Source organism: Liolophura sinensis, chromosome 7, assembly GCF_032854445.1.
Source record: "Liolophura sinensis isolate JHLJ2023 chromosome 7, CUHK_Ljap_v2, whole genome shotgun sequence".
Taxonomy (NCBI): domain Eukaryota; kingdom Metazoa; phylum Mollusca; class Polyplacophora; order Chitonida; family Chitonidae; genus Liolophura; species Liolophura sinensis.
In genome coordinates this window covers 12,823,244-12,845,994 of record NC_088301.1, presented here as the reverse complement: position 1 = coordinate 12,845,994, position 22,751 = coordinate 12,823,244, and the positions used below count along the sequence as shown (strand labels likewise).

Below are 22,751 nucleotides of genomic sequence, written 5' to 3'. Positions count from 1 at the left end.
CATGAGCTGTAATGGGCGACTGAGAACGGCTGTGCTAGCTCATCCGCAAGCGAGTCACGGGCTGGCTAGGCACAGCGGAGCTATATGGTTGCGCGAATCGGCCATGTTTGACCGCAACCGTCGATTACCCGAGCTGACCCCGCGGTGACCCACATATACTGGTTGTTGTAATGAACAAACAAGCCGTGTGTTACATTTACAGTAACACGCCGGCCTTTCCCATACGCCGAGCGCTGTTGCCATGGGCGACAGTGCATTGAAGCATCAGATCAATGCGGTTATACGAACAAAGGCGTCGGTTGGCTGCAGTCAGGGGAGCATATCTTTGCAGTCTCTCTGTTACGTCGACGTTGCTATGACAGCACGAGCTCTGAGGTCATCCCAGGTTAACCCTACAAGGACTGACCTGCAATCGTGCAGCCCGTAATCGAGGCCCCTCCACACTCCTGGGTCAACCGATAGCGTCACTACCTTCTACTGGCCCACAAGGCTGTCATAATGTGCAGGACACTCTGTAGCTCGGACTGCCATAGATCTTTTGAAAAAGAACAAAGCAAAATTCAGGTCCTCTCGCATATCGACCCATCCCCATTATTGATACCACAATCGCATACATCATTGTAGCTTTTCTGTAGTGGAGTTCCACAAGTTTTTTGAAATGCTCACGCCTTGTTTGTGAAGCATAACTTGCCTTACTTAATTTGTAATAAGGTCATGCGCAGATAATGCTGGGATAGAGATCATTTAGTTCAGCTTATAACTGGGCAACAGTTGCGTAATAGCGATTACCAGCGTCAAGCCAACGCGTCTGCCGTAGCCTTTACTCTGCAGCTATTATCTCATGGTGGAAACTTAGCTGCCATTCTCAACACAACGCTCTATAGCTGTCCCTCTGCTGCGGCCTGAATTATATAATAAAAGTGCTTGACAGGCCGCGCAAGCGCAGTGCCAACCCGGGTCAATTTATTTATCTCAGGGAGAACGTCTTTCGAGGACATGGTATTACCATGACGATGGCTATTATTTAGCTACTAGGTGTTTTCAGCCGTCAAACTACCTCACTTCCATCTTGTCGCTGTACACCTAAGGTAAGTATTTATCATCAGAATTTGCCAGCGATCTGGAAAAGCGACAAATAACGTATAAGCGAGTCGCTCGTCGAATATAGGTCAGACTCTATCATCGTGATACACGTGACCTTAAAAGGCTGCTACTGACATAATTATGTTATATAATTTCTTATTTTCAGCTGAATATGACACGTGGGTGAAGGGGAAGTTCATAATTCCAACCTTCATTTCTACCTCGAATGGAAAAGACGGGTTTTCGAAGCCTAACTCCGAGTACCCTAGATAAAAAGGCTCATGGGTCGTACATACCTAAAAGGTGAGTGTGTAAGCCTTGTGGCATACGTCTTTGTGGGTGTGGGGCGAGCGTTAACTGCATACGTTGTGTTTATGGGCTCCTGTCATTGACAGTTAGGTTCTGTGTAAGTCAGTTACTCATGACCGATCTTAATAATAACTACAGCAGAGATGCGTAATCGGCGAATGTATCATGAAGCTGGGGTTTACACGTGGGAGAAGCGAGTGCAGCGGTCGTTACCGCTTGTACACAGTACTGAATGGAGGCCACGGCGTTTCCCCCTAATCTCGCACTGGTTAACGCAGGCCTTATCCAGCTGTGTACTGAGGCCTCTGCCCGCTCTAAGATCTAGGTCACTCGTTCCTCCTTGGCCTAACAGGGAATGTGTGTTAGCTATTTATGTTTTATCTTTCTCTACATGCCCCCATGTAAATGAAGACATGTATTACGCATATCGGATAGCACGAGATCAGCACAGCACATGCTACATACTGGTAGATGTAAAACCGCTGTCTCACTGCATATAAAGGCCTATTTGTTCGAAGAACAGCGCTGGTTGTTAGTTAGTCCTCCCTCTTAATATTACCCGTATGCAAATTAGAGTAAGCTCTTCCAAATGAATGGAACCGAGAAACATTCAACCTACTGCATGAATAGCGGGTGAGGGATGGAAATATACGCTTTTTAGCAGCGATCATAGCAGATTGTTAACCCGTGCTGCCAGATCTTGACAGATAACTCTTATTACCGAGCCGATAAGATTTTGAAGTTCACACACAACCCCCTGAAGGTATTCCCATAGTTAGCTAGGATGGCCAAGAGAAATAACTCCATGAACCTGTCGCAAGCCGTATCAAAACAAAACAGTTGTCCTATCAGGGTTTTCAAGGCATTGTTTTTAGCAGAAAGAATGGCAAACAGAATCACCGGTAACACAGACAGTGTCTTTTGAATGACATGCAATATACCACTCCTTGTAAAAAGAATCAATGCCTTTTTATCCTCTAGGTGAAATGCTTTTATTCAATTGAGAAAATACATACATCGTAGCCCTCTCAGTCTTTTTATATGTATTCCAAACTTAACATATTAGAACGAGGTACTTTTCAGATGCATCTAATGAAATCTTCCACGTCTCCTTTTGCTAATACGAAATGAAAACTCAAAGACCGAATTTAAATTTGGGCCAGTGAAACATTTGTTACAGGTTTTACATTATAATGACACATTCAATTTGGCAATTGCATGTGTGGTTCCATGGCTCCATGTGTGGTTCCATGCTCCATGTGTATTAAGTTACTTAAACTTATCACAGTGCCAAGAGTTTAGCAGACGATGTAAAATGTTACCGATCCATGTAAACACAATTATGTTTCTGGGAAGTTGGTATCTGCATTTTCAAGGCCTGTGTATGTTGTGTATGTAAGGACACCAAAAACATTTTTAGGACGTATTAAACCTCCTGCTTTCTTCCTGCTTTTGGTTTCATTGTTCAAAGTAATTTCTCATTTGTAAACAAACCAAAAATGTTTAGTGATGTTAAAACTTACGTCAGTTTGTTGTTAGTCAAGCAGCTGTGTGCAGAACGAATTTAATGAGTTATTTCTTATCACCACATTTGTAATGTTGCAGCCATAAATTGGAGAGGATTTACATTATTTTATAAATATAATTAAAGATGTACAGCATAGAGGGTAAAACCAGAGCAGCAATGACGGTGTGACATTTGGCAAGTGGTCACAAGTAACCGGTGAAATACGTCCTCTTGTCAATTTGCCACAGTTTGGGTTTTATTTTAACTGTTCATGTAAATGCATATATCGTAGCAATTTACACGTCCCCTGGCACTATGGCTTAAGCAGAATTAGCTAAAAGAAAAGCAGCGATGTTAATTGCACTTTATTAGGTGTCACTGGTCTAGAATTATGAAAAATGTTGTGTTGTCATCATATTTAACATGCAATAGCATTAAAACAACGCAAAGGTTTTTGCAATCTTTAATACGAGCCATTGATACCAGTTTATTTGTGGAAATATAGCCCGTGGGAAATCATATCTGATTAAATTCTGAGGTAAAACTGCTAAAACCAGGACACAGCTGTCTGTCAAGCATATCATTTATAACACTCCATTGTTTCATTAAGTCTATTTTTCGCCGAAGGGCTTATGGTTGGACATTACGTGTTAGGTCGGTTAGAAGTCAAACCTTTGTGTCAAAGTAGGGTATGGGTATTTTATATTTTATGTAAAGGTTTTATTTTGCAGAGAATTGTGCGTCAACTCTATCCAGGCACTGTGAGAATTCATTATCATATCGGGTTGGGTATTAATGACACAGTCAAGCCAACAGTTTTTCTGAATGTAATGACGTGCTCAAATACATCGTGCATACTGAGACTGCCTGCAGCAACGACCTTTAAAAACTGGCATACTCCATGTAGTTGTTAGATCTGTAACAGTAGTAAACGGCACGGATGTTCGAATTTGTCGACGCATAAAGCGTTGATTCATAAGAGTTAACGGTATATGAGTATCGTGCATCCTGGGCAAGTGAGATGGCCGTACCGTACCACCAGAACAAATCTAGCATGCAGCTAGCATTCCATTACCATTTTCTTAGTTGAAATTCATATGGTCTGAATGGAGTGATATCTTTGTTGTAGACTGACGTGATTTAGCATGGATGACAACTTGTGTGTATATCTATATATATATATGTATATATATATATATATATATATATATATATATATATATATATACACACACACACACACACACACACACACACACACACACACACACACAGGGAAGTTGTCATCCATGATAAATTATATATACACACACACACACACAGGGAAGTTATCATCCATGCTAAATCACGTCAGTCTACAACAATAATATCACTCCATTCAGATCATATGAATTTGTTGTTGTTGTTGTTTTTTATATCGAAATGGGATTATTGATGCAGCAATGACTCTCTACCTGATTCCTGGTAAATATCGAATTGGACACGTCAGGGTTCGTAACGGGCTTAGGAAATCTTGGAAATCCTGAAAGTTCAAGTAAACTTTTCAAGGCTTTAAAAAGAGATGGAAAATGGAAAAAAAGTTTTTTTGTACATGAGTCGGAAAAGCTATGGGTAGAGAACCAACTTTACGAAGGTGGCGTGGACTGATCCATAGACGCTTGTAGATAGCTGCATAGTATTCTGCCATTCTCTTTTTGGGAAAAAATTGGTATCCAGCAAGTTTGTAATTGATGAGGTATGTAAGTGAAAGCCGAACCATTAAGGCCATTTTACATTATTCTGAGATCGAATCGCTGTTGAATATTTAGTCCACCGAGCGTGGCATATGTTAATTATTGGGCTGAGAAAAACTTGTAAATTTCGAATCTTTACGGTTATTAGTTACGTTAAAAAATTTGATTTTGAATTGAATTGTGCGTCATCGACGATATGTTTGGTGTCGTGTCGAATGGAACATCCTCTTAGTCGAAACGCTGGTAAAGCACTGTCAGGCTAGTAGCTAACTACCGCATTCAGCGCAGTTTCATTTAGAGGTACTGAAAATGGTCGAGACTAGAAAGTAGGTGGTTAAATTGAACGCAGTCACACCACAATTACTATTGGTCCAGGAGGTCAAACTTTCAAAATAAGGCAAGTGAATTTCAACGTAATTTAATTACATCAAAAGTTGTAATCGTCTAAATGGTCAGAGTATAAAAAATAGACAGGTGAATTTAAGCTAATTATGTCAGAATTGCTGTTGATCTAAATGGCCTGAGTATCTCCACAAAAAGCAGCTACAAGGACGGTAATTGTCACAAGACAGTTTTCTGCAGCCGTGTGATTTTTGAACACCGTGGGAGTTGTCCGCAGTAAAGTTTTATACACGCTTGTACTTGAATGGATGGCTGTTATCATATTGCAGGACAAACTCGTCATGTGGTTATATGACAGAGGTTCCTGGTGCACCCTGGGCAGAAGATTGGGCTCATGAGAAATCATGGCTGAATGGATTACTGATATCGATTGCACTCGGAAACAAATGACCCAGCTGATGTGGACTTTTGACCCAAATGCACTAGCGACAAGAAGGAAATGGAAACGTTTTAGTTCATAAAACCCATGACAAGCTCAGTAATAAATCGGTGGTGAAAGCATGTATTTATAGGTAGAGAGATACTTAATTGTCTTTCCCGATGCTAGTCTCCTTACGGCAATCATAAACAAAATAAAAGTTCCCTTGCAGGACTGCGGAGGAATTAAATTCGATTTCTCAGGTTGGAATCCAAATGTGCGAGCGTTTCATCTCAGAGACAGAGAACTGTCATGCACAGAGTCTTTATTGCCTCTTCAAAACATGACGGATGCTATTTATTTTAGGTACTTTCTTTGAACGTTTGCTGAACAAGCAGTCGAAAAACGGGCTCTATGTAAAATTGATATAGCGTATAAAAACATGTCGTCTCCTTTTTACCACTGTTTTTCTTTTGATTATACTTATACACTTGCATTACGTTGACCAGATACGTAGGCAGAGAGGAAACCAAGAAATGCCTGGATAAAACCACCGCCTTTTGTCACCTACCTAACAATCTCGCAGATGCAAACTATCAACCAAACCAACAGGTGCTTTACGGGAACACACGATTGTCTTGGGCACACAAATGCACCTTATATTACTGAGCCAGCGAGCTCCCATTTGTGGAATATGGTAAAGCGACTGGTGAGTCTTAAACGAAAATTTAAGGCCTGCTTTCATAAATGTCCGTCACACTTGCGCTGTACAAATTTAGATTGGTTGGGATTTGTATCGTTTACCTGTCCCTCGTCTGTCTTTTCAGGCGTCCCGGGACTCTTAATTGTGTGCATGGGGACGTTTAGGTTATGCAACGAAAATTTCTGACAGTGCACAAGTAAGGAATGTGAAGATAAACAACCATCAGTTATTTACAAAATACGATAGAAGAAAAACGAAACACTTTGTGTAACTCAGAAGTTAGCTCTGAACGCCCGAGTCCATGGTTTACAAAAAGACAAAATTATGACGTACATATTCTTATCCTCTCGATTATGGGACTGTATGAACCGCCTGGTGAGAAATGTCATGTTAAAAATATTATAGGTTGTTATTGTTGTGTTAGGCCTGCCTGTAGGTAACTTTTAGAAGTCTAGTTTAATAATAAATTCGACAATAGTGTAAAAAAGTCATAACAGGCTTGCATAATGTGACTTGAAAAAAGACATTTTATCTGCCTATATATGCAATGAAGACAGAGCTTTGTCCGTCTCAAGTTTTTCTTATGAAGGTCAGCTTGGCAATGCCTGTGTAATTTTAAATATGTTATTGTGTCCTTAGAATTTTAAATTTTTTAATGTTAATTTTTAAATTTGAATTAAATTTGCCTGAAAATCGTTTGCACATTATCAACTTCGTACACATAAATAAAATATGAATTGTTGTCACGATGTATGTTGTATATATCTTTCCTACACGTAGTAGCAGGGTTATGCTAGGTGGCGTTTTCTCGGATGGGAGATGTGTTTGGGTCATTGTACCGCCATGATGTGTGGCTGTAAGAGGATTGCCTAGATGGTGAAGTTCGGTCCGTGTGTTTAGGCATAGGTATTTATCCCTTTCCATGGACAGTCTGGCTAGACTAGCATCGATCAGACGCTGGACAGAGTCGTATTAAGCCGGGGATGTTTGGACTTTGCGGTCAGTGGAGGTCAAGGATTGGGTGGCTAGACAGACAAAAATAACAGACCAACGAGCGAGCTTGACCGGCCTAGAAAGCTCCAGGCGTAATGGCCAGATGGAATCTGTGCTGGAAGTAAACGTCCTAATTTAACCAAGTCTTACATCTTTCATGCCTTCTTTACAAGAAGTCATCTTGTTACCAATGCAGTGTTAGAAGCGCACCATGGTTTTCATGATATTCTGTCCTGGACGTCACACAGTGCACCAGCCGTTACCACCATGCCCCTTCTTACCCATGGTTTGTCTGTATCTACAGGTCTATATGTTACACTGAATCTCGGCTGTTACATTTAGCACAAGTAAACGAGGGTAAAAGCGATAACAATGATATGATGTCATGAACTATGGGATATGATGCAGGTCGCATGCATAATAATATAAAACATCATGGCTGATATTGGTTTACATGTAGAACTCGATGGTTCAAATACAGCATTTCTTGTATTCCAGAAGAGTAGTCAGCCTTGCAATCAGTTTTACACAATTCAGACCATCACGTTTGTAGATGACACAACTATATCAAAACGACCGAAAGTTCAAAGAAACCCATCTCATGTTGTATAACATCTTGAGTTTCATTAATGTGGTCACAGTATAGATTCAACTGACACACCTGCTAGAACATGGGCATGCGCCATAGTGACGTTAAGAGAGCGAAATGTGAATAGTGAAACTATTGTATCAAACTTGACTTTACGAGTAACTCTGTTGATGTGGAGAAGTGAAGCCGTCTCTGTGTTTCATTTCCCTAATTTATGTTTTGAAATCTAGGCGTCTAAACAGGCTGTGTATACCAGCAGTCAACTAAAATGCTCGTCTCGAATCAATAATCGCAGGGCCAGTTCCAAAAGCGATGTTTGACACAAATCAGCCAAGAACTAAAAAAGTGTATTAAGTAGCAAATTAGGAGGGAATCATACAAAGAGAAAGTTAACAGATTGTTGTTGATTTTGAAAAAACATATGGAATGTTCTAGGAAATGCGAATGAATGAAATCAGTATCTAAATAGTGTTCCATGCTAGTATATAAGTTAATTCGATAAATGGATTTTGTATTTCAGTTGTAATTTGATTGCAACTGTTGATATATCCAATATTTGACGATCTAATTCAACCCCAATTAGAATCTACTTCAACGAAAGGAAGAGTTTGATTGGACGTTTTTTGTGCGTTCAGATGGTTGTACTTCGGTTTCCAGTTTTATCTGTTAACTGATACGCTCACCTTAAGTGCAGCTATCTGTACGAGGTAGTCGAATATTTGAAACTTAAGAAGATTTCTGACAGATCAGCTTTTCAACATTTGAGGACGTTTATGAAATCATCTGGGAGGGGTGGGGTGGGTGAGCATTATTGGATGAGCATGATGGTAAAAACAAACGCACCAGTTTTCTCACGGAATTGTTGGTTGGTGGTATAAATGCAGTATGAAATGTATACCTGTGTTTTTATGTTCTCTGACTATAGTAAATAAGTTTTAGCAGTGAGTCATGGGATGCGCCTCTGTAGGTATCACTGTGGCACCACAGGTTATAGATCGTAAATAGTTGACGCCGTTTAGATCTAAGTGTGGAAATATTGAATCTCATAATTTTGAGTGAAAAAATAACGGAAAAGCTGCCAATGACATCCAGGTATGAAATCACATGATTATGTTATTTATTGAATAACACATGCGAATGTTGTGGACTGTCCTCCGGAAGTTAAAGCACTCTGGAGCTATGCATGTATGTAACACTTACACGTATTTGGTGATCTCGTCCCACGTATATACATTGTTATCTTATTTAGAGTGAGTGCTTGGGGTTTAACGTCGTACTCAACAATTTTTCAGTCATATGACGACGATCTTATTTAGATGAATGACCAGTGAGATTGGCTCATTAATAGTGGCTCGCATATTTGTCAGTTTGGTCAACCCTTAAATATGACCACACTTGTACATGTGAAAAAATTGACGTCAAATTGTTAATCAAAATTTAATTTATGGCCTATCTAAGGTCTGTCATATAACATGAACCTCAAGATGTCACTGGGAAGAATTAATAACGCCATGTGTCCGATATATAGTCTTTCATATTTGAAATTATTTCGTCATGATGTAAATTTAGTCATTCAGGCTAATTTGTCATAGATTTGTGTTTGACGATGTAGCCATTTTGTCTGTGGCCAAACTTTGAGTTTCTTTTGGAAAAGCGATCATAAATTTTAGATGGTCTAAAAGCCAATGAACCTTTACACCTGTAAAGAACCTCTATATATGCATGAAGTGTATGTTTTGTGTTTTTAATATTCTTATATGTATGCAATTCCATTTGCCACGTCCCGTTTAAAAAAATTTGGACTTGAAATAGATTTCTGTTAATTCTGTGTCGGGTTAAACTAAGGTCAAGTATAAATGCACAATATTATGTGTTGCTAATCTGATAAAGCAAATGCACTGTAGCCAATTATAGTATGATCATTGGCCCGTGGAGGATAAGTGTGCTACAAACATCTTATGGGCACACGTTTGTACACTCTTATAAAAAGTGAAGGATGTTTATACGGTATGCTCCGAAAGATCATAATCTTTTCTGTTACACGTAAGACACTAAATCTACGCGGAGATCTGGGAGTTCAACAGGCGTGTGGTTAGTGTCAGATTCCGATAGAAATAGAATCAGTGAAACTTTCGTGCAGATAATCGGTGAGACGTGCAGCTAGTTCTTGGGTGGATCTCGTACAGAACAATACACGCCTCCCGAGTCTCCCATGCTTTGTGTACATACACAGGCATTGATGCTAATTGTCCGCATACAAGTCAGGTGCAGAAGCATCCATGCAAACACGTAAACACCTAAACAAAGACATCAGCGAGAGTCGTAAGTGCTTGTGGTTTTTGCTCCCCTTGGTACAGTGATCCTTGTAACGAATTCAGTGAAGGTTGTTGGGGCAGCCAAATAGAGTGCGGCACAGAATATAATATAGCTATCATACATTTCTAACACCATTGACTCTACTTTGGGTTAACTCATTACTCTGATATCCATGTAATAGTTTTTACAATAGAGATTGTCATTCTTATACTAGGAGACATTACGGAAAAATCGTGTCATGTGCCTGGTGCGATCTACATGACGACACGTATTCATGAAAGATTCGTTATGACAACTTTGCGTTCGAAGCGGAATTATTTACTAAGCTTAATATACATACTTGATTGCTGTTCTCATTGATTAGGAAAGCTCTGACGTTACTCTAAGTAATTGCAACCTTATTACTTCTAAATTAATGTTATTGATTAGTTTTTTTCACAAATGAAGAAACTATGAACCACAAGAGGAAGAGAAGTTATGTTCTTTGAGTCGGACGTGTTTTCCATGGTTACGAAAATGACGGCCCACGCGCCTTGTGCTTTGAGCGGTATTAATCTACTCCGTGTAGCAAATCTCATTCCGCTACCGTTAGGTCAACGCAGTCTTAGTTGACCCCTCAGTGTGATTCTTTTAGCAAGAAAAAAGCTAGAAAATCAATAGCCTATTTCTCTAACCCATTGGAAAGGATCGTGGGTCAGCTTGGACTGACGACAGTAAGCAGGTCAAGATGACACAGTGACCAATTACCGGGCTCTCACTAATAATGTTGTCGGCGAAGGGAGCGCGAGAGACAATTCTGGACAACTCTGCATTCTAAACAAGGTGTAGATACTATCAGAATAAATATTGTTGTGTTGGTGTGTGAATAATGTTTATAATTTAGTAACCGTCATATTGCTGACGTTCCTTGTGATCCATTTCTGTTCTCTTCGTTTATTTGGGTGTATAGTTGACCTGTTGAGTCGTTTTGCTTGCGCTCCTTTAGGAAATGAATAAATCATTCAGTCAGTCCGTAGATCAGTCAGGTTATCAACCAATAAACCCACACGCATTAACAACAAAACGGGTTACACGGGTATTTCGTACAGAGTCGCGTCACATGGTATGGAGTGTTGAAGTTGACCATTGCAGCACAAAGAGTAATGCCAAAACAGCGATACTGGCCTGGTCATACACTTAACAGGTGAAAAAATCCGGCCAGTTTTCCTCAGTGAAGGTTTTATTCTAACTGCTCATGTAAATACTTACTTTCTAACAACTTACACGCCCCTTAACACCATGGTTTAAGTAGAATTGCGTAAAGTAACATGTACATGTAGTGATGTTGGTTAAAACACGTTAGACGTCAGTAGAATTGTTGTTTTGTCATTACCTAGAAGCACAAAAGCAGTACAAAAGGACCAGACCTCGAGGACACTGAGTCCACCACGAGAGTTCTGGTTTATGTTTTTTCTGATACATCCCTTACCATCATGAATTAAGCAGAATTAGATCAAACACATGATGTTAATGAAAGTATGCTAGATGTCTTTGGTCTGGAATTACTCATGCTGTGATGTCATCACGTTTATGAAGCAATAACATGAATCCCTTAGGGGGTAGTTTTAACCTGGCGTTGTGACTAAAGTGATACATAAAGCGTAATAAATAACGCCACGTGGACGGTTATCTTCCTTGGAAAGATTAACCCTTTCCCTAGCGAGTTTATATTTCCCTTGCTGTTGGCCTGGCATTTGATATTAAACGCAGTGGGAATACATCCCGATTGTTGCCAAAAACCGTATGCAGTTACAGGTGCCACTTTCCACTTTGCTAGATTCGCTTGACAAATGTTACTGGATTTGGAATATTGAGAGGTCTTCTGGTAAAATGGATTGTAAACTATTAGAAGAAATGGAAAGTATTCGGGGTTTCTGTTCAACACATTGTACCAGTAGTGACTGTCCCCTTTGGGAATTTGCAACCTACACTATTGTCTCAGGAATCCTTTGTTTTGCTGTGTTTCCATGACGCCCTATGCATAATTTATTGACACCTAGCGATGACGGATGGTCAGTATCAGCGGATTACTCAGAGAATGAGGCACTCTCCGTTAAAGTCAACAACTTTCCGAGTCGTGCGTCCTTAACGCAATGTGTGCTGTAGGACGAGTCGCTGCGTGTCATAAAGTTGAGCGGTTAGAGCCTGGCTTATCAGGTGCTTCCTAAGTGATCGATGAATACATTGTGCTACGACGACATGTGATATGGAAACCAGTTATTAGATTTTAGATATAGATGTAATGTAAACGATTTGCAGCATAAAAGTAGAACCCGAGCAGCGATGACAGTGTGATAGTTGACAAATGGCCACATGTATAACCGCTGAAATACGACCACTTTACCATTTACCTTCGAGATTCTGAATAAAAAACCCATATATGTGAAATCATGGAATCCTGATAAGAATAACACTATGTGTATATGTAGTTTATTTAACTTTCAAATTTTTTCCTCTACACCTTTGCCTAAAAATAATAATATAAGAGTATTGTTCACCAAGTAATGATGTAAGCTACCTTAAAATTAACACAGTTAACCAACGACTTTGTTGGTTGAGAACTGTCGGAAAAGAAAAGTATTGTGCAATCCTTGGCTCAGTATTGTTAGCACTACTAGGAGAAAACTGTGCTGAATGCATCCAGTGTTGTTACCGCTGACAGGCGTAAAAAATCTCATTGATTCAATGCTGATGGCCTTGACCTGCTAAAACCAGAATGGATTACCAATGTATCAAGAGCAATAATGAATATTTCAGCCTGCTGGTTATGGGTAAAAGCAGATACGTGCTACTCGTAATTTGAGAATATAAAGTAACCTTATGTCCTCATATTACAAAATGTAGCACTTGACTGCTTCTCTTTACATGATTTTGCCCTATTTTCGTACTTTGTATACTTTCTTAGTTCTTCGGTTGTTTGTGTTATATGTCGTTTTGGGAATTAACTTGCAAAGTTCTTGTTGGCTGACGGCTGTCTGTTTTGACGCAGTCTGCAAGGCCTGCAGAGTCTGCAAAGCTGGAACTGAAATATGGTGTTGTTGTGGTCATAGTTGCAAATAACATCTTCTTGGATACGGATTTGTTTAGAATTTATATAGAACTGTAACAGATCAGTGAGGGGAAAAAAGACCAGTGAAGTTGTTGTACAGGATCAATCACTTAATCCTTATAACTGTTTTGACTCTCCCATAAAACAAAGACTTGCTTTGCAAAGTTCAGGAAAATGTTTGAATTTCTTTGTGGAGTTTGCTCTCGCGATATCTTGTATTTATGCTGAGTTTTTACCTTAAATATAACATCTACCTTTCTCATCACGCATCTGTGATTGACAGTAATATGTTCTGTTTCACTAGTTCAGAATGTAACATTTAATCTACTCATATTTCATAGGTTCCCTTTACATATTTCAAAGAATTAAGATTTGGCCGTTTGATTCTATGGTCCTGGCATGTATTGAAGTAGATCAATGGCTCTACTCTGGTTTATAGACGTGTTCTGCCGTGTTTGGTCATTGAAATAGATTCTGTCCTTGTGATTCTTTGAAGTAAGATGTGTGGCTGTGTTTTTTGGCATGATGATCTTTCTTCTTTGATCATTGAAATAGATTTGTTTTCCTATTCCAGAAGGATAACCTCTATTTGCCTGATTAGAGACACGTCTGGTAAGAGCGACCTTCATTCTGTATATAATGTTCAACGAGAACTGTAGGTATACCCCATGACTTCCACGGAGTTAATACCTTTCCGAATCAGTTGATGTCCACTTTCCATTCATATTTGTAATTTAGTGTTCTTCTATGAAAAGGAATTAATTTTATAACAGCATTTAACATATACCAGCGAAACTAATGTCGCCAAGGTTTCTTTACCTGACAGATGTGTCTTGTACCATACATGTTTTGGTGCTGATGGACAACACGAAACGTATGTCACCACTGCGGCAAATAGAACCGCCCACATTGCCCTTGATCCACTAAAGCAATGGTAGCCTAAGTTGGTTGTACAGTAATTATGACAACAGTTGCATTTATCATTATCATGTGTCACTTCATTAGTGTCAGTCAACCAAGCCTGGGACGTTTGTAGAACAGAGCTCTTCTGGATAGTAGCCTGGAGCTGATTTTACAACCATGCCGGGAGACATTGATAAATCATGTTCATTTATCCAGTTGGATGCGCGTGAGGAAGATCGCAGATTTTCATTCAGGAGCTTTGGTGTAACAAGGGTTAGCAAGACGACGCCTTCATTCACTACCATCCTATCAAAGCCTATCATCAGTTGCCAGGGAAAGGTTGTATTTCATGCCACGTTGAACCTTTGAAGAACTGGTTGGGGATATGTGTAACAATAATGTTCGTATCACAGGCATGTGTCACAATAATGTTCGTATTACAGGCATGTGTCACAATGATGTTCGTATCACAGGCATGTATCACAATAATGTTTGTATTACAGGCATGTGTCACAACAATTTTCGTATTACAGGCATGTGTCACAATAATGTTCGTATTACAGGCATGTCTCACAATAATGTTTGTATTACAGGCATTTATTGTTTATTTCCAGTGGACGATATTACTATAGACCTACTTATCATCGCATGCTTTGTGTGAACAAAAATAGTCCAAGATGGAGATATATAATGTGTTACACAGGTAATGCCAGTGTGCACTCACCATGCATGGTGTCCAGGTTAATAAATTTACAAAACTATAGAAACAGAAAGTTTCAGATTTTAGAGGTTTTGGTTTCCAGATACAGCTAAAGCATTTTGTCCCATCACTACTCGAAAACATTACTTTGTTCGGTCTTTGCAGCAAAAAAGGTTTTCATGCCATTAGCAGCAATGTGGGAACCCATTTGATTTAACTGCATTTGAGAGCTCCACACCATCGAGTGCAACCACTCACAAGAGTTGAAATGTAGTCGCATTTATCTCCCTTTATATGCATTTGCTAAGATAGAATTGTAAACATAACCCTTCAGGAAATCATGTGGTAGAGACTTATTAAAACATAACTATAATTGTTGTACTTTCTTTTACGATTCATGCTCAGAGCCGATTATTTTCATCAAAACTCCACGGACGATAGTGTCTGTTTAAAACAGGGCAATGTATGTTCTGTTCGTACAGTGATTGCCCATTCTGTTGTCTACAGTATGATGTATGGAGAATTAGTACTTATTACTTCAGTTTCTTGACTGAACAAGAATCGCGGCTCTACACACTTTAGCATATTTGGTTGCTACAAGACCAGATATGGAATTCAACTTTCAGTCTAGAGACTGTGTTTACAAGAGTGCTGTATCTTTAGGAATTTATGAAATTTCATGAATATATCTGTTTTAATGTAATGGGACCTAGTTAGGGAAATATGCAGTAAAAGGTGCAGGCTGTCTTGGAGTTTGTCCCACCCTTCCCTCTTCCGTGACTCGAACTTGTCAGTCTGTCCCTAATGTACACTTAACGATAATCCGTTTGAATGTAATCCTATCACAGTAAGCTATAGTTAACAAGAGTGTTTCGATATGGCCTGCTTAATCTCTTGGAAGGCTGACATCAAACATCGGTAACCCAGATGTGCGTTACACCTCCGAAGCTGTTACACTCTTGCATGGACTCAATATTACCAAATTCCTCGGCATCTGAAACTTTTGGCTTGTTCTACCGCAAAGTTCGTGTCTATGACGTCCGAGCTGTCGTTTGATTCAGCATTTCATAGAGACACTTGAACTGTCTGTACGTCTCAGTGATCTTCGAGAACTTTGGATCTCGCGATACTTGATGAACCTATCTGCCGAGATATATATCAGCTGAAGTGTCTCTGTGATATTAATCGTGATGAAGACAAGGTCCAGTCTTCAACCCAGACATCTGATGATGACCCATTTGTCTCGTTTCGCCTGCCCATATAATCGCATATTTGTCAGTCGAAATCTCTTGCGTATTATTATCAAAGAGAATATACATCTCGCTTAATGGTCATAGTTCCCGTTAGTAACCTTCAAGCTCGTCTCAAGGCCAGACAAACAGCTTTAATTGTCAGACAAGCGAGTGCGCGGAATCCGGGATAAATGGGCCGATTATGTAACACTCGCTGAGCCGACATGCCAGACTAACACACTTTCGTCATAACCTTATTCGTAACTGGTCAAGCCCTGCTATGGGCTGCCTTACAAGACCTCTTTCCCTCGACCAATCAAATCGCGTGTTCGCAAACTGTTTCACTGCTGCAGTGGCAGGATGTTTGTCAAGTATTTGACGAGTTTCTAGGATTGTCCCTAGACTCCCCTACCCACAAACTTGACCGACCCAAGCCTCTTTCACGCATAAAGTTAACCAACGTCATTTCGCCAGATACCTGTGAAACCTGCCGTTAGATTTGTTGCTTATTTTTGTTTGCTTACTTAAGTTATTATTGATATGATATTGATAATCTACGTGAAGGTGTAGTTTCATCTGCATAACTCGTGATTATAATGGCGGATTTCGTACAAAACTGCCAGTAGACCTCAGTTAATGGGTGAGAAGAACTATTGAACTTTTAAGCCTAACACCAATGAACTTTTTAATACACCCCATCCCCTCCTCGGTGTATCATGTGGATCTGTCTGTGCATCTTCTGGCTTTAGATATCACATCATAGTTAATTTAGCTGGTAACACGTTATATTTCTTCCAAGAAGGACAATCTCTCCTGGATACATAGTAAATATCCTGTGGACCCTCTTTGTGACCAATAAGCATAGCGCTAATGGGATAGAATATAACCACATTATGACGTCATCAACATTACTTGCGCGTGACTCGTAATCGCCAGAGCTTGTTTGATCGATGGATGAATGAATAGAAAGCAATGCCAAAGGAATATAGTCACATCAAAATTATTCTTTGGTGATACTCTTACCTTGCAAGGCTGTGGTCTTAAGTTTTATGTGTCTTTAAGAAGACGTTTTATCTTCAACACCTGTATTCGTGTACAATGTGATTTAGGAATACAAAGAAACAAAACATTGTTATAAGATAGAAAAAGTATGCGGATATGTATTTCAGGAAGTGGTTCCATTTCCGTAAATATCTCTTCCTGAGATTTAAATAATTTCCTTTTTATTCTTGAGTGATATTGGACTTTTGTAATCTTATAATTTATCACGAATCTAAGCGTTGAAGCACACAATTGTATACCAGCCGCGGTGGACGGTGCAAACTGTAATAAAAAGCAAAGCGGAAATAAAAAATAAAGGATTACTATGGATTTTACATGAGGCAAATAACAACCCGTCCAACAGGAATATTTCAACGCTTCTCTGACAGTGTTTCGGTTGACTGTTTCTGTCGGATAAAAGGAAGGATATACAGAGTTAACGTATCAAACTGAGGCCCCCATTTTCGCACTCGATTCTGTCAATCCACAGAATTTACGCAAGCACCTGTAGAATTGATTTCTCTGAAGGTGTTTTGCGGTCAATTTATCATCACCCGAGTGCTGACCTGATTTATGGGCATCTAGGTGTAGACCGATACGATCTACACCGTACCATATAAATACTTACTCATAGCTATCAATGGGGTAACCACTCCTGTACTCCTGTGGGTTGTTTACTGTGATGTCCTTGGACTTAAACTCGCTCAACTATAGCCATTGTGAATGCTGTGTGGCACCCCTGAGGTATTCTAACCGTGTCAAAAGAGATGACGACAAAGGCTTTGGACTCGGGTTACTTTCGTCTTAAGAAATAAATAAATAATAGCAAAAGAGTTGTGCAGGTCATGGTTTTGAATATATGCGACATGAGGAATTGTAGAGATTGAGTGGAATAAGAAAGATAATGAATGACGTCTTTATTCGAACTCCGTAGGTTTGGGCTGGAAATGCTAATCGGGTCATTCTGTGTATACCCTTTCTGTTCACCCAGAAGAATGCTTGTGTCAGATATTGAATAATCGACTGGGGTGCGACCGCGGCAAGCGGACATTTATTGCCTCTGGTACGTCTGTACCTCGTACTTGGCAACAACAAGGCATTATCTGTATTTTAAATAGATTGTTTGTTATTTGCAGAATCTAGTAAAACTGGAGACTGGGTTCATGGTCGAATGATGTGCAAGGAAAACACATCATATTCAAATATTTATCATATCCATTATGAATATGAAATTCTGTTTCGTATTCATCTGTTTGCGTCATGCACCGGGAATGTACAGGTGCGAAGGGCTGTCTCAGTTGTTGATACAGTTTAATGCGTATTGGATTCAACTTCGGAAAGCTGAACACAAATCCGGAATTATTCCACCGATGTAAATATCAGCGGGATGAGGCGTAGGCTGGTTTCCATTATACGAACACGTTTGGGCTGTTTGTATTGTTGAACTTCTGCATTTAAAATGCATACACCTGATATGGCCTTATGAACACTGCCGTTCGATACTTACTAGGAATTTTGTTTCTGTGTGAAAACTACACGTATTTATTGATAAAGAGTACCATGATTATACTATAAACTTTAATGACATTTGCGGTGTTTCTTATACCACCCGAATGTTCCCTGTCAGCAGATAACATTCGTTCCTAGGAGACTTGTTGTCAGTAATTTCATAACACCAATCATTGCATTTGCCATTGCAGGATTTCAGGAGAGTACTTAACGTTTTGGTATACCTAATTCTTCGAAGTATCGAGTTCCTACAGATTGAGTTGTAATCAGTACGACGGTTAAAGTTCTAAAGCGCAGAATTGCACGGATATGTACTTTGTTCATTTGATTGGTCGTACACTGTACTCAATAACATTTGAGGACGCAAGCAGAAGACGAGTTATGTCCCTTGAGAAAAGCATCGACCCCCCCCCCCCACCCCGCCCCATGACTTGTCCCCTTACTCAAACCTACTTAGTTAAGACGCCCAGAAGGAGCACAATTATCGCTGAAGTAAATATAATATCTAGCGCAAACCACATGATGATTTGGACGGATGACTGTACTGGTGTATGTACATTTATTGGCATTGCATCACTTTATACACTAGGGCGCAACCCCCCAACCCCCGCCCCCACCACCCCCACCCTGTCCTCCTTGGGAGAATGAAAATATGACTCGGCTGTTACATTTGTGAATTGCAATATGTTGTTTTGTTAACGTACACACTTTATCTCTTAACGCATTGGTGTTACCAATACGTCAAATCGACCGATCTATACAGCCACAAATCCGGATCAAATCCGGAAAAACGACGTCTGAAGCAAAAATGTCAGTCATAGAACTTCTTAGAACTTAGAACTTCTTTTTTAACATCCACATTTAGGATTAAGATCGAAGGCTGGTGTGTAACCGGTGGCCTGTAGCCAGGGATAAACATGATCATGGTTGGATGGAGTGTTGTACTTGATCTTTGTCGGGGTTTTTTCTCAGTGAGGCATGAACAAATCTCGGCCTCACTGAGACCAGCCTGCCACACGTATTAACAAAACCGCGTTCAAACGGTGAGATTGCTGTTATCGACGCGTTGAATTCGACTAGAACGATAAAAAAGACACATATTCCATAGAAATGACACTCTTCGGTCGTGGCTCGTGAAGTAGCGTTTGTTGTATAATTTTTTCGATCAACGAGTCGATTGGGAAGAATCGATATTACACATCGCATCGTGTCAGCGCGGTTATGTCCAACTAATGTTAACTAATGTTGAAAATGACTTTCAATGGCAGTCAAATACTCTCTCAACCCAATCTCTATATGGTGTATGTGAATGAAATATCTGACCCTTTTTATTATGTCCCCATGCAAGGATGTATTTTAATTTAGAAAAAGAAATAGTCAAACAACTAAAACGCGTAGGCTTTAATAACAGCAGTATGTTAGATCAGGCGTGGGACTGTATATAGATCGCATGGTGTATAACCAGTGTAGTTGTTGTCCAGGATGTGTGACTCGAGTCTTCCCGGATCTCTCATAGAGCTTTGATTACCATTCTTTAGAGCTTGTAAAGACCACAAAGGCACGGAGCAGTGTCGGGAGAGGTTGTGGTTTGCTTGAACATCATGGTTTACTTCAATGACTGTGTTGTTTTGTGTGTTATGTATTATGTTATGTATCCAAGGTAGTCATGCGATCTGCCTTGGATATATCGGAAATGTTTCGAAATGAATAGATCCGTCCTGTATGAATAGTTAACCGATATCTCGGTTAATTTTAGTCAATTAAATTGTATCGAGTTCTCCAGCAACTAACGCTGTGTAATTTATTCGTGAGAATTCGTGCAGAGTTGTTTTATGAAAAAAACCCGTACGTTTTGATCAACACAAGGAAATTTATTTATATACATTTATCTATTTCAGATGACTCATTCCTATACAAACATTCTTCATACGTTAGCTGATTGCGCAGCTACCTACCATGTGTTGTAACGCACATGTAACAGTCACGTGACTTTCAGTAAGTCAGTAAGTGCAAATGTTGATGTTGATTTATGTTGATTTCATTAAGCCTTTTTTGAGGTTAGTATTGATAATTTATTTTTAGAATATCGCTTCTCGAGCGAGCGTGAGTAAGAGCCCATACGAAAATCCGCCTTACGTAAGCTACCTTGATGAAATCAGCATCCATGGTTAAGTACATCTCACGCGCAGAAACAGTAAATGTATTGTTTACCGCCTCAACGAGGCGTGTTATACAACTTGGTGGATTTGGGCCAAGAATAGGGAGATAGCGAGCGTATCTCTGCTGAACTCCTTTATACCTGGGGTGTCGTTTTCCGGGAGGCCTGTGACGTCACTGCTCCACTTACACAACACGTATCGACCAGCCAACCACGACTCGCTCGCTTGTATCGCATTGCGTAAACATCTGTAAGGATTTTGACCGATGGCAGGCATTTGTACTTCGACTCTCAGCGAAGAAGAGTATGTTTTGCGGAGCTTTCCGTCTTAAGTAGTTTGGTGAGAGATCATAGTTCGTTTGAAATGGTTTTGCTGGATGTGTCACAGTTTAGGATTTCCGTGAGTACACACAGGAGATTTTCTTCTAGCTTTACCCTTGCTATCTCTCCCTGTTATTGTTATTATTGTTCCCTGTCTGTTATTTTAAAGGTCCTGTACGATCTACTCGTGTAGATCCTACAAATACATTAGTTTGGTTTTACGTTACGAGAACTACTAATAATGCGGCAGCCTGCCCAGTGGTGGTGAATTATTGATTTTGTATACACCTATCCCCAGTATGTGATGGTACACGTGTGATAACGAAGTGTTCATGACCTACTAATCCCTGAACTTACATAAGCTTATATAACTCTCTAGCGTGACGTCAGGTTGAGTTAATCTTTTGTGCCTTTTCTCACGCCTTTTAAAGACTTTTTATGCGAGGCGCTCGCCCAGTTTATAAAAATTCAACATACGTGAGAAGCTTGTAATAGAGAAAGGGTCGTGAAACACTTTAGTAATACCAGGCGTCTCTTAGTGATATTTTGTGTGCGTCAACTGTTCAAATGTTGAAATGTATTGAAATCGTAACAAAGCAAGACATTGATTTTCTATCCAAACAGAGCCCGGATTTGTTATACACCAAATGACTATTTTACGTAATATGAGGTAATACCGGGTCAGTATGTTGCTAAACTAAAGAACTCCTGTTTCTGTGGGCGGATCGAATTAGGTTTTGGTATTGCATAAGCTCACCTCTTTCTTGTGTAAGATATTTTTGTATTATGCTCATGGCGGACGTGATCCCGTTACATAAGATGGTAAAAATAGCATCAGGCTCATTGCACTAAGTAGTACTCAGTGGAGACCGTGAACTAATTTGCTGTGTATAAAGTTAATTTAAGTGTAATTGGAAATGGGAAATTTCACATAGGCATCCTAATCGACGTACGGTATAATATTTGTGTGACTGAGTGCGTGTAAATGAAAATGACACAAAGATGGTGAGGTGTTATCACATTTGGAAAGCTGTTGGCAGCCGGACGCATGATGAGTGAATGGATGAACGAGCGAATGGGTGAATGAGTCAATGGATGAATGAGTCAATGGATGAATGAGTCAATCAAACAGCCAATGAATAATAATTTTTTTGCATCACGTCATTGTGTGTGGGGGCTTTATCCATGCCGTCATTCTGGTTCAATAAACTATAAATGTGTTAACCGGATTGAGGAGCTTGACCTATTTCCCCGGGCTTGTTTACTACAGCTTTGCTATCAAGGTTTGTGACGTAAGCCCATCGGGACCTGGCCTACTTTTTAAACCGGCAATAACAGTATTCATGCGATGTCGCCAGGCTTGGTATTTTAAAACTGGCACTCGCGTTCGTCACTGATTTGAAAATAAAGTTAACACAGAAATATCGAGGGCTCTGGCAACTGAATCGAGTTGGCAATGCACAGTGTTTGACTTATTACGCACAATCCAGGAATAGGCTGTCCTTTTGATGATCAGATGCAAACCGAATGGCGTAGGCACTCTTAGTTGCATGGAACTGACTTGATTTGCATATCGTGATAAACCTCCTGGCGTAATGTCACGACCTGACCACAGAGATCTGAACGTTAAAAACGTCACTAGCCAAGGGCTGAGCATTTTCCTGAGAAGCTTTTACGCCCGTCGGCCATAAAGGATCCGACACGATTTCAGTAAAGTGCGTTATCACTGCTTCGGTGGCAATAACGGCTGAAGTTTTTATTTTACTCCAGAATGAATTTATACAGTGAAAACATTAACCCGTGAAT

The 22,751-nt window shown here is 39.9% G+C and overlaps 1 protein-coding gene across 2 annotated transcripts in view; it reads left to right on the top strand.

Annotated features, from left to right (window-relative positions):
- Window positions 1–962: 962 nt before the first annotated feature.
- LOC135471270 (nuclear factor interleukin-3-regulated protein-like) overlaps window positions 963–22,751 on the top strand; it is a 29,444-nt gene continuing 7,655 nt past the window's right edge. Inside the window, exons 1-2 of one of the 2 annotated variants that reach the window (XM_064750434.1) lie at window positions 963–1,088; window positions 1,250–1,386. Coding sequence is in view for 1 of the 2 variants with exons in the window: in XM_064750433.1 (XP_064606503.1) it covers window positions 20,989–21,024 (36 nt within the window). In the remaining variant the exon portion in view is untranslated. Of the gene's footprint in view, window positions 1,089–1,249; window positions 1,387–20,862; window positions 21,025–22,751 lie in introns of those variants that run through there. The other variant, XM_064750433.1, reaches the window with a different exon arrangement.